Source organism: Tachypleus tridentatus, chromosome 9 (genome assembly GCF_004210375.1).
Source record: "Tachypleus tridentatus isolate NWPU-2018 chromosome 9, ASM421037v1, whole genome shotgun sequence".
Taxonomy (NCBI): domain Eukaryota; kingdom Metazoa; phylum Arthropoda; class Merostomata; order Xiphosura; family Limulidae; genus Tachypleus; species Tachypleus tridentatus.
Window position 1 is genome coordinate 4,778,331 of NC_134833.1, and position 14,326 is coordinate 4,792,656.

The window sequence follows — 14,326 nt, forward strand, 5'->3', positions numbered from 1 at the left end:
GTATTAAATTGTGTTTTGTTCCTGATTTGTTTTCAATGTCTGGTGCACCACGTTGCAGTGTCCAACAGTAATTAGCAAGCATTGACGGATTCCAGTTGCCCTGATATCGTTTTTCCATTGTAGCAATTCAAGTGTGAGTGGAAGAAATGAATCTTGAGTGACATGTTGCACTTCATTGTTTTGTATGCTTTGATAAGTTTGTCTACCAGCTGAATGTAATGCGGGGCTCTGTAATTGCCAAGAAAATTGTCAACAACGTCTTTGAAGGCTTTCCAGACAATCTTTTCCGGCCCAACTAACAGATCTTCGAACCGCTTGTCACTCATAACGTGTCTGATCTGAGGGCCAACAAAATGCCTTCTTTGATCTTGGCCTCAGTTATTCTTGGGAACATCTGTTTTAAATAACGAAAACCTTCGTCTTCTTTGTTTATTGCTTTCACGAAATTCTTCATAAGTCACAATTTTATGTAAAGAGGAGGCAAAAAATCTTTGCCGTGTCGACAAGCGATTCATGAGACATTTTTTCTGTCCTTTTTACAGGTAGCCAGCTCTCCTAGAATAATGTGACTCTTTGGCACGACTGTCTCATTCACAGATGAAACAACAGTACTTTGTATAGTCAAGCTGCAGTCCCAGTAACAGAGCAAACGACTTTCAGATCTCCACAGATATTCCAGTTGTACTTGCTGTACTGGATGTGTTTCAGCAACATTTCCATGTTCTCGTAGGTTTCTTTCATGTGTGCTGCATAGCCAAGTGGTATTGGGAACGTTGTCATTGTGTAACAGAACAACTTTGAGACTTAACATTGATGAATCAATAAAGAGATGCCACTCTAGCAGGTCATGGTCACAACCCAAAGCATAGAACAATCCTTCGATGTCAACACAGAAACTGAGACTGTCAACTTGTGTAAATAATTTGGTTATATTATCTCGGTGGCTTTGAAAAACAGAAATTTTCGTACCTGGTGACAGCAAACACCATTCCTGCAGTCTCGAACCCAGTAATTCGGCTTTTGCTTTTGACAGACCAAATCTCTGACCAGATCGTTTAATACTGACTGTGTTATGAGATGTGGATCACCTGAGGAGCACGGTTCAAAATCTGGATCAATCAGTTCCCTGCATTGTAGTTTCTTCATCTGGTTCGTCTAAGGTCCATTCCTCTGGTGGTTTCGGAATTTGAAACTGTCGTCATGTGACACGGGTCTCATTGCTGAAGGCAGATTAGGTATTCAGTTGACTTCTTGTTTTTGGCAGAGAAACCAGACACATTAGTCAAACAGAAGTAACAGCCCGTCACATGTTCTTTCTGTTCTCGTCATATCATGGAGACAGTAAACGGCATTGTTTTTCAAGTGCCTCTGAGCCAAGCTCTCAGACAGACAGCACATGTTGTACAACAAAAGTGAGGTGCCCATTCCTGGTCTTGATCACCAATTTTACAGCCAAAGTACAGATGATATGCTTTCTTCACAAGAGAAGTCTTTGAGCGTCTCTGATGAACAAGCGTGTACTCGCCACAAATATAGAAGACTGTATCGCGGCTGTTACGACATTGGCAAGACATACTGACCGACACCAATAGTTATGTAAAACGTCTATAACATCTAACTTACTTATTACAGTGCTACTGGAAGCAATGCTATTCTAAAACAATACGTTACACTATAAAGTCTATATTAATCCAATGAGCAACATCTGTGAATGCAAGTCACTTTATAGCCTGCTAAGACAGTGTCAAGCTGGCTCAAGCCTGCCAGGCATGCCCGGGCTGCGTACTTCCACAGAACAGCTTCCAACCTGGCCTGATTTCATGCCTGGACATGCCCAGACTGCACAAAACATTGTTTATAGGTCTCTTACAGAAACGAAAATTTTGGACACAAACATAAGAAAAAAAATAAAATTGAAGATTTCGATGAAACGGTAAGAGATGGGCAAATTTGGATGTTATTTTCGTGATCAGCAGCCAAAATCGATAAGGAACACCCAACAGTGTTCAAGAAGCAAAAACTTTGTTGTGCAGTGTTATTTATTATAGACACACGATGTTCTGCTTGAAAATCGAACATCGTCTACAGAACAACACCTGTCATTTTGCACAAACAGAGTTCTCTTTATTTTAATGGTTACGTCGTCAGCTGCAGTCTACCTTGTAGCCAACTTCGAAGGAAACAAAACAGGCTACGTTGAGTCATTTCGATCTGTTGATAATTTAAAGTTTAAAAATTGATACTTTCTGATTTAGTCTGGAATATATTTGTTCTTGATTGTAGTAACAAAACAAGTTATATATATTTTAATTTTTGAACTTATTTACTGATTATAAGTGTTATCTTGTTACAGACTACAGCTCTTTTGACGTATAGATCATTGATATGATCATTTATAGCCACTCTCTAAAGGAAGCCCATTTTACCAACCACTCTCTTTAATTAAACCCAGTTTACCCACCATCTCTTTACATTTAATTAACCCCTACCTCTACTAGGCACGTTTTACCACCATTCTCTTTAATTAAACCTAGCTTACCCACCAACATCTTTTAATTAAACCTAGCTTACCCACCATTCTGTTAATTAAACCCACCTTACCCACCACTCTCTTTAATTAAACCACAAGCACCCACATTCTCTTTAATTAAACCCAAGCAACACCATTCTCTTTAATTAAACCCTGAAACACTCCATTCTCTCTTTAATTAAACCACAGCTTACCCACCATTCTTCTATTAATTACCTCTCTTTAGTTAGCCTAAAAACACCATTTTCTTTAATTAAATCTAGCCTACCCATATTCTCTAATTAAACTATTACCTAGCATTCTCTTTAATTAGGCTCAGCTTCTACCCTCTTTAATTAAACTCAGTACCCACCACTCTCTTTAATTAAATCCCAGCTTACCCACCACTCTCTTTAATTAAATCAGGGTTACACCACTCTCTTTAATTTAAAGCCCAGTTAACCCACCATTCTCTTTAATTAAACCCAGTTTACCCACCATTCTCTTTTAAACCCAGCTTACCCACCACTCTCTTTAATTAAACCCAGCTTACCCATCACTCTCTTTAATTAAATCTAGGTAACCCACATCTCTTTAATTAAACCCAGTTAACCCAACTCTCTTTAATTAAACCCAGTTAACCCAACACTCTCTTTAATTAAACCTAGTTTATCACCATATTTTTTAATTAGGTCTAATTCACCATCTCTCCGTCTGTACTTCTAAACTAAGTGTAATTTACAGATCTCTTCTAATCTCAGCCTAATTTCCTATAGAAGACAACGTAAAATTAATGCTGTGTTGGATATTTTGCACATTGGATGCTAAAGTAAAAAAACGTCTATAAAGCTTTTTAAATTTCTGGCAAAATATTTAAACTTGATTTTATATTTTATTGTTTTCAGATAATTCCAAAGATTCATGTATTGCTCAAATACTGCCAGGTAAAAGTATGTTATGTTTTTTTAAACCTTGCCTCAGAATACAAACATTTTCTTTTCAGTAGGACATTCACGTACACTTGCTATTTAGAAAAACTTACCCAATGCCACTGCAAAGCCGTGTCACCATGAAAAGACCATAGGTGGGCATAAACGCCGTGATTATAGAAAACACTGCATTTGTGGTGAGCGATGATAACAAAGTTCGTCGACGTCCGATCTTATCTGCCAAACTGCCCCAAACCAAGCCTCCAATCATCATTCCAACAAACGAAATACCACCTACAAAATCATTTACGAGTTAGATATTAACCTGCTAATCTATCTGAACCAGGAGTAAAATTCTCCTGGAACTCACAATTTCATCCTTTGATCTTCTGAGCCCTACTGAGATCATTACGAGTTGAATCTGATGTTTGACATTATACTACTAATCTATCTGAATCACATAAGAATAATTATGAATTAGATTTAGGGTTAATTATTTTAGCCCACCCCAGTGGCTCATCGGTACGTCTGGGAACTTAATTCGCTAAAATCCGAATTTCGATACCACAGATAGCCCACTGTGAAGCTTTGTGCTTAACTCAACAAACAACAGCAACAATAATTATTTTATGTAAAGTTTCGTAATATTATTGTAATATATCCCTCTGGTGGTAATAATGAGTATTGTATTTTTTGGAAACTAATTGTTTTATTATGGTGCATTGAGAAACTTGTAACTGATGTTTAAAACTGATATTACAGATTATGAAAACTACTGTAGTTCTATAACAACAATACAATTACAATGGTTATTTTAGAGATAAATGTAGTTCTAGTGATTATTATGTGTGTGTATGTAATATAATATATAAACACTTTAAATTAGCAGGCCTATTTTTTACGGCTGTTGGTTTACGTGGTTGACTAAATTAGATAAGCTATCGTATCGGTTTTCTCTGGGTTAAAAGAAAAGGCGAAATGGCTCATTAAACAATGATATTTAAGCGGAATGCATTTTAGGAAGTTTTTTATATTGATATTAGCACTATCGCTTAGCAGCCAACACAAGTTGTTTGAAAGTTAAATTGTGAAGAACAATCAGAAGTTATGGATAAAGATGATTAGATGTGAAATATTATCTCACGCAAACTTTGATTTCGAATAATTTAGACTGGGCCCGGCATGGCCAAGCGTGTTAAGGCGTGCCACTCGCAATCTGAGGGTCGCGGGTTCGCATCCCCGTCGCACCAAACATGCTCGCCCTTTCAGCCGTGGGGTCGTTATAAGTGACGGTCAATCCCACTATTCGTTGGTAAAAGAGTAGCCCAAGAGTTGGAGGTGGGTGGTGATGACTAGCTGCCTGCCCTCTAGTCTTACACTGCTAAATTAGGGACGGCTAGCACAGATAGCCCTCGAGTAGCTTTGTGCGAAATTCAAAAAAAAAACAAACAATTTAGACTGAGCGCGAGAAGCTACTGTTGGATTTACAATCGTTTTCATTGTTGTGAAGTAGCGGTAATATTTCTAATTTCGTATTAGGGATACTTTAAGGATTTCCTTGAACGTTATTTTAAAGGAAAATATTGTCTTTCTTCTCTGCAATTCCATATTTCGTTTTATATATCTCAGAACGGCTGGTATGGGTATTGACACTTTTATTGATAAGGAGAGAACAACGTTAATACCCATACCAGCCGTTCTGAGATATATTTTTATTTCAAGTGGGTTTCTCGTCATCAAGTATATATAGGTTTGATAACATACAGTTTTATTAGACAAAAGTCTAATTTCTGTTTGAATCCGTATTGTTTTTTACATGGATAGCAATTTCATTCAGTGATTAGATATTATCTTAGAAATCTAACCTTTGAAATTAGGTTGTTTTTCAGTGTTAGAACTTGGTATTAAAGTTGAAAATAAGTCAGAGAACATCGTGAACTTGTAACTTATAAAGAAATAATGTTTGTTTGAAATGTACTTTCATATTATTTCTTCACATATTACAAACTTCTGAAACTTCAAAACACAATCCAAACATGAACAAAATAATAATAAATATCTCACACAACGACGTTAAAAAACTGTACAACATAATATAGATAACTCAGTTTTATTTTAGGTTCAAGTTCAAAGATGTTTATTAACTGCCAGTCCTTTGAGTGTGGTTTATGAGGAATACAAACTAGGGGACTGTACAGAAAAATACAGTGGAACCCCTTTAAAGCAGACACCTTCGGGACTGAGACAAACTGGCCTGATTAGAGGGGCTCCACTGTATATAATTAGGGATTATGTAAACAAAAAAGGAACTGTGATTGAATGACCGCTTTCAAGGGGTGGCCGAATCTGAGGGGTGGCTGCTTAGAGGGGTTCCACTGTATACCAGGAAATCAGAACAGGAATATATACCATGGGACTGTACAGGTATATATACCAGAGGACCAGTACAGGAATGTATATTAGGGGACTGTACAGGAATATAAACAAGGGGACTGTACAGGAATATATATCAGAGGAACCATACATGAATATATATACTAGAGCACTATACAGGAATATATACATGGGAAACTGGTTTGTTCAGTGACTATATCTACAATATATCTTAATATTGGCCAATGACTATATCTACCTCATATTCTAATATTATCAAGTGATTATATCTGGTATATATCCTGATATTGTCCAGTCACAATACCTACCATATATTCTAATATTATCAAGTGACTACATCTATCAGATATTCTAATTTTAGTAAGCACCTTTATTATTACTGAACAATTACACCCTAGAATATTTGGTGTTATCATTTCATATGTTTCAATCTTGATGAAGGAAGGATCAACAAACAGTCACGCGCTAACTAAACACGTACACATCTATATGAACACTTTATTTAATAATGTCTAGAAAACTTTAAATACCTATTACAAAATTAATACTAGATATATTTCAATTATTGTGATATAAAATTGCTCACTTACCCAACCACCCCTTTTGGCTAGAATCCATACAGAGGTCCTGCTCAGCGCTGGGAAGTATGTATGCGATAGCTAAAATTTCTATGGAATCTGCCGCTAGGCCTAATCCAGTGACAAAAAACATCAACCACTGGAACCTCCCGAAACCTGCCTAAATAGATGACCGGAGAAAACAAAAGATGATTACCGTGAGAATTTGAAGGTTTCATAAAAGCTATTAAAACATACTGCTTATTTATGTGAGATCGAACGTAAATTATGAACCACTTAAGCCTATTTGTAACAAATACCAAAATATTCCATAATCTATACAATTCTGGAATTGAAGATATTTAAATAGATGTTGAAATTCAAAACAACTCTCAAACACGTGTTTAATCTGTTGTTAATTCGTGTCTCAAAAGTATATGATAAATTAAAAAGATGGCTATCCAACACAAATATTCTACAGTCCATACGTGATGCTAACCAAAAAAGTGAAATAGATTTGAAACATTTGACAAGCCCTAACATATCAGTTAATTGTTATTATAAGTTCTTGTATCATATAAATTATTACGTGTTTATTTTGCACTATCTTTACCCACAATGTCTTCTTGTTTATTCTAATTTTTTTGTCCATTTTTGGTAGCGGGAAATATTCTAATGCAGTAGTGTTTTAGTATGAATATTGTCCGAGGGGGTTATTTGTAAAAATTAAGATATCTTTTTATGAATGAACTGTAATTTGATTATTGGAAAGAATTATAACTCCGACTTATGTACATAAATGAAAATGAAAGCCAACAACAATAAAACAAATTTACGTAGGATGCCTTACTATAATGACTATCTCAGATAAATATTGTGACCTTTGTGGCATCACTTGTACGTGACTGCTGGTATGAACAGTGAACCAAAGGAGAAAATGACTGGCTATGTCATCCAGCAACAAAGCGATCTTTTTCCGTTTACACAGTGTTTGTAAAATTAATATATTATCGATTCTCCGTTTCAACAAATTATCTTTAAAACCAATATTTTTCTTACAATAGACGCTAAGTTAAACCCATTAGAGTATGTCAAGAGATACACATAGAATTTAACTGAATTCTGAAAATAGTTCCTGTTAATAGTAAAGTTAAAAAATAACACAGACAACTAATTGATGATTTAACAAAATCATTTATTGAGTGGTTTTGATATTATCCAAATATTCTCGATATGGCCAGATGGTTAAGGAACACAATTCGTAATCTGAGGGTCGCAGATTCGAATCCCCGTCACGCCAATCATGCTCGCCCTTTCAGCTGTGGGAGCGTTATAATGTAACAGTCAATCCCACTAATCGTTGGTCAAACAGTAGTCTATGAGTTGGCGGTGGATGGTGATGACCAGCTGCCTTCCCTCTAGTCTTAAACTGTTAAATTAGGGACGGCTAGCGCAGATAGCCCTTGTGTAGCTTTGCGCGAAATTTAAAACAAACAAACAAACGTTGTTAAAAACATGTTTGTTTGAGTACAAAGTTGTACAGTAGGCTATCCGTGCTGTGCCCACCACAGGGACTAAACCCCGCATTTTATCATTATAACTTATTTGTTTTTACTGAACACATTATGAAAATACGGCGGGAAACGTTTTGTCTGAATTACTTAAATTAGATCTATAGTGCAATATCATCTTCAGTAAAATTCATAGGTTTAACGAAGCTAATGTGATTTAAACACACAAATAATATACTTACCAGAACTTGGAAACGTACAAATTATGCAAGTTTAAACGGTAAAACCAAGGAAACTTACCACACAATATAATTAAAATCTACAAAACATTCATAAGACCAAAAATAGAATATGCATGGTCAATCATAATACAAAATACAATCAAAACTCAATAATTACTACAGCATACAAAGTCTCTGGCAGTACCTCATCAAAAGTAATATACAAATATACAAACTACTGCCGATAGACCCCGGCATAACTCTCCACATTACTTTCACAAAAATTGGCAAAATACGATTGCATGTGAAGTAGATACTACATACACAATGAAAATAGACCTAAGTACCTCTCCTCTGTTAATATTTATCGTAGGAATAAACATTTAATTAGGCCACCAATAACTAAACCACAAAGTCTACATCAGTGTCACGTCAATATTTCAACACTAAAGAAAGGGTTTTATTTTCATGACGAATGTTACTGATTAAAGAAGCGATACGTACATGGACATTTGCCCATCGGAGCAAGTGTAGTTTACTTCAACCCTCATGTAATACCATCAACACAAATTAATACAACAGACGGAAGGATAAGGCCCAAGCGAACCTGACCCTCCCTGGTCTAAAAGACCAAAAACCCAACAAAGAGAAGTAAGCAAGCTGAAAAGAAAAACTTCTTTTGTGAAATATATTTAGGTAAGTTGTAAACGTTACTTAGAAGTAACAATATTGAATATAGGATAAAAAATAACACGGTTTATTTCGACTGTTACCTGGAAGCTTGAGAACATATGGATGTGCTTTCCTTGGATATCATGATGCACACCAGAGGATTAACTGTTCAACTACTCACTTGGAAACAAAGTTTTAAACATCAGAAAATTACATTTCTACATCTCACCTCAAATACAGTGGTTTCTACAGCTCACCTCAATTACAGTGGTTTCTACATCTCACTTCAATTACAGTGGTTTCTACAGCTCACCTCAATTACAGTGGTTTCTACATCTCACCTCAATTACAATGGTTTCTACATCTCACCTCAATTACAGTGGTTTCTACATCTCACCTCAATTACAGTGGTTTCTACATCTCACTTCAATTACAGTGGTTTCTACATCTCACCTCAATTACAGTGGTTTCTACAGCTCACCTCAATTACAGTGGTTTCTACATCTCACCTCAATTACAGTGGTTTCTACATCTCACCTCAATTACAGTGGTTTCTACATCTCACTTCAATTACAGTGGTTTCTACATCTCACCTCAATTACAGTGGTTTCTACAGCTCAACTCAATTACAGTGGTTTCTACACTTTACCTAAAATTACAGTTGTTTCCAGAGCTCACTTGAAATTACAGTTGTTTCTACGGCTCATATAATTACAGCTGTTATAACAGCTCACTTAAAAGTACAGTTGTTTCAACAGCTAACTTCAAATTAGTTTTTTACACCTCACCTCAAATTACAGTTATTTCTACAGCTCACCTCAAATTATAGTTATTTCTACAGCTCACCTCAAATTACAGTTATTTCTACAGCTCACCTCAAATTATAGTTATTTCTACAGCTCACCTCAAATTACAGTTGTTTCTCCAGCTCACCTCAAATTATAGTTTCTACAGCTCACCTCAAATTATGCTAGTGTTAAAATATACAACGAGACAGCGTAACGAAATAATGAAATATACAACTAGCTAATGTAACGAAATAATGAAATATTCAGCCCCTCAGTGTAACGAAATAATGAAATATACAACCAGTAAATGTAACAAAATAATAAAATATACAACCAGTAAATGTAACGAAATAATGAAATATACAACCAGTAAATGTAACAAAATAATAAAATATACAACCAGTAAATGTAACAAAATAATAAAATATACAACCAGTAAATGTAACGAAATAATGAAATAAACAACCAGTCAGTTTAACAAAGTAATGAAATACAATACCAATCATTATAACGAAATAATGACATATACAACTAGCTAGTGTAACGAAATTATGAAATATACAACTAACTAGTGTAACGAAATAATGAAATATACAACTAGCTAGTGTAACAAAATAATGAAATATACAACTAGCTAGTGTAACGACATAATGAAATATAGAACTAGCTAGTGTAACGACATAATGAAATATACAACTAGCTAGTGTAACGACATAATGAAATATACAACTAGCTAGTGTAACGACATAATGAAATGTACAACTAGCTAGTATAACGACATAATGAAATATACAACTAGCTAGTGTAACGACATAATGAAATGTACAACTAGCTAGTGTAACGACATAATGAAATATACAACTAGCTAGTGTAACGACATAATGAAATGTACAACTAGCTAGTATAACGACATAATGAAATGTACAACTAGCTAGTGTAACGACATAATGAAATATACAACTAGCTAGTGTAACGACATAATGAAATGTACAACTAGCTAGTATAACGACATAATGAAATATACAACTAGCTAGTGTAACGACATATTGACATATACAACTAGCTAATGTACCGTAAGAAGTACAGATGTTCACATGAAGTGATGATAAACAACATAGTTATTATTATTTGATTGGTTGTTTCATATTTACCTGCGAAATGGCATCTTCGTGGAACTGAGATAAAACTGACACATCGACGTTCACATAGTCCGTCTCCTTAAGAACTGCATGAGGGTCCACTTCAGATCGGTCTAGCTCCTCGGTGTAGGAGCTAGGGCGGGGCTTCTCGAGTAACAAGGGACAGACATTCCGAGTCTTCTGATAAAGATCGGGCCATTGTAAGGTTAGAGAGAGACTATCTGAAAACAAAACAAAACGTAGAGATCAATAGAATTAATATCAAGAAGTAAAACTGTTAACTATTATATCAGATTAACGCCTTGGACGGGTGATATAACCAATACCAAACAGCTGTAGTAACTAGGAAACTTCTGGGGTTGTGTTGGCCCAGAAAGTAGAAAGTGTTTCTGCCTTATGTAGAAATTTTCAAAATGTCCTACACCATGTCCAGTGATTGCGTTAGCACCAACATAATTGATTAAATTATTATTAAAGTCAGTAGATGAAGTAATAGCATGAAAACTAAGTGAAACCAAATCTGTTATTTAGTCTACGACTCAGTAAGATGGTTTTCGATAGTTTCTACCTCTCTTCACTAACCCCAAATGGAGAAACCATTTAGTGGTGGAGTATATACTACAATGTTTGAAATGTCTATTAGTTTTCAAACTGTATCATTGAATAAATAAAGTGAAAGACGTAAGGGCGATAAAATAAACTAGACTTTTACAGATAAATCATCAGAAACAAGTCTATTAACCGACACACCAAGTGAGTTTGTTATTCAACCAGATAAGTCAATTAAAATATTAAATTAGACTTTTATAGATAAATCACACAATCATCAGAAACAATCCTATTAACCGATACACCAAACTAGTTAGTTATTCAACCAGATAAGTCAATTAAAATATTAAAGATAAATAGGTTCTATTTAAGACTTGTCGCACAGTTACACCAGTCTTTGTGAATTTCACCGTGGGCAATAAAATAAGAGAAGGCCTAGTATAATGATGAAATGTGGGTGTGGTGTTTTGTAATGGCGGAACTCACAATAAACAAGATGAAGATTCCCACCAATAATACTGAAGTTGTGGGTAATGTTTTCCAACTACATCGAGTTGAGAATTTTGGGTCACTACCTAAAGAGTCACTTCGATGTAAAACATGTTTCATCTACAACTCTTGTCCTATAACTAACTGCCCTAACAAGCATAACTGTCCACATGGAAGAGATCATCATCTTGCCTAGTCGTACGATAAACTAGATTTTAATGTTATTTGCAGTACAATCCAGAGGAAAAATTCTAGTTATTTTTGTTAATGTCCAGGGATACTCTATTAGTTATTTTTGTTAATGTCCAGGGATACTCGATAATTCTACTACCGTTGGTTATCCAAATACCCCCAGCTTTCTAACACTGAAGACATTCTAATATAATAAAATATACAACTGCCTAACGTAACGAAATAATAAAATATAAAAATAACCAATTGTTCATCACAGAGTGGACTTGCACATGGTAGTAGCTAATATTCCTAGTTCACTACATGGTCTTCAGCTAGACTACTTGGATCCAACCAACTATCTGATACTATTCTCAAGAGCATTAACCTATCTTTAAAATTAATTGTCAGGCTACACTTTCTGGTCTGAACACATATTTCATTTCAGGCTTTTATGAAAGACAGGATGAACAAGTGATAAGTATTTGTTAATAAACTATTTTTGTCTCTTAACTCCACTGATTGCTCACAATATTATGTACATAATCTCAGTTTTCAAAATTATCAGGTTACGTCTAACATCACATGGACATTAACAGAGTGGACCTGTACAGGATACTACTAGACTACCATTCCTGTTCGACTACATGGACTACAGCTGGACTACTTAGATCCTACCAACAAGTTTAGTAACATTGTTTCACTCGGATCCTACCCACAATCTTAGTAAAGCTGTTTTAGTTGGATCCTACCAACAACATTAATATAAATATTTTATTTGGATCATACCAACAATATTACTAACACTGTTTTACTTGGATCCTACCAACAATATTACTAACACTGTTTTACTTGGATCCTACCAACAATCGTAGTAACACTATTTACAAGGATCCTACAAGCAATCTTAGTAATACTGTTCTATTTGGATCCTACCAACAATCTTAGTAATAGTGTTCTATTTGGATCCTACAAGCAATCTTAGTAATACTGTTCTATTTGGATCCTACCAACAATCTTAGTAATACTTTACTACTTGCATCTTACCAAAATTTTAGTAGCACTGTTTTGCTTGGATCCTCCCAACAATCTTAGTAACACTGTTTTATCTAAATTCTACCAAGAATCATAGCAACATTGTTTTAATTCGATTCCTACCCACAATCTTAGTAACACAATTTTACTAGAATCCTACCAACAATCCTGCTAAAACTATTTTAGTGGGATCCCACTAACAATCTTAATAACAATGTGTTACTTCGATCCCACTAACAGTGTTAGGAATACTGTTTCACTTGGAACCTACACACAATGTCACTAACACTATTTTACGTGGATTCTACCTAAAACCTTGGTAAAACTGTTGTACTTGGATCGTACCAACAATCATAGTCACACAATTTTACTTGGATCCTACCAACAATCATAGCAACATTGTTCTACTTGAATCCTGCAAGCAATCTAACTAACACTGTTTTACTTGGATCCTTTCAACAATCTTTGTTACACTGTTTACTCAGATCCTACCCACAATAACACAAACAATATTTTACTTTGATCCTACATACAATCTAAGTAATATTGTTTTAGTTGCATCCTACTAAAACTTAGTAGCACTGTTTTACTTGGATCCTACCAACAACCTTAATAACAATATTTTACTTGGATACTACCAACAACATTAGTAACACTGCTTTACATGACTCCCACCAACAATATTCGTAATTTTTTTTCACTAGGATCCAACCAGATACCTTAGTAATACAGTTATACTTGCATCTTATCTACAATCTCACTAATACTGTTTCATTTTGATCATACCAACAATCGTAGTAATAGTTTTCTACTTGCATCTTACAAACAATCTTAAAAACACTGTTTTATTTAGATCCGAATATAAATCGTAGCAACATTATTTTACTTGGATTCCTACCCACAATCTTAGTAATGCTGTTTTACTTCGATCCTACCAACAATCTAGGCAACACTGGTTTATTTGGATCCTACCAATAATCATAATCATATTGTTTTACTTGTATCCTACTAACAATTTCACTGTTTTAATAAGATCTTACAGACAATCCAAGTTTTACATGGATCATACCAGCAATCTTACTAATACTATTTCACTTGCATCTTACCAACAGTCTCAGTAACCTGTTTTATTTGGATCTTACCAACAATCTCAGTAACAGTTTTACATAGATCCTTCAAACAATCTTTGTAACACTGTTTTGTTTGGATCCCACCAATAATCTCAGTAACACGATTTTAGGTGATCCTACCAACAAAATTAATAACAATGTTTTACTTCGATCCTACCAACAATCTTAATAACAATGTTTTTCTTCGGTTCCTACCCACAATCCTAGTAACACTGTTTTAATTAAATCCTAC

General features: G+C 34.9%; 1 protein-coding gene across 1 annotated transcript in view; it reads right to left on the reverse strand.

Annotated features, from left to right (window-relative positions):
• The window catches only part of LOC143226969 (synaptic vesicle glycoprotein 2C-like), a 42,020-nt gene extending 31,204 nt beyond the window's left edge, over positions 1–10,816 (reverse strand). The window contains exons 1-3 of the mRNA XM_076458520.1: positions 10,733–10,816; positions 6,423–6,570; positions 3,552–3,732 (exon numbers count right to left, since the gene is read on the reverse strand). Coding sequence (XP_076314635.1) covers positions 3,552–3,732; positions 6,423–6,543 — 302 coding nt within the window. The 5' untranslated portion in view covers positions 6,544–6,570; positions 10,733–10,816. The remainder of the gene's footprint in view (positions 1–3,551; positions 3,733–6,422; positions 6,571–10,732) is intronic.
• Between the last annotated feature and the right edge of the window lie 3,510 nt (positions 10,817–14,326).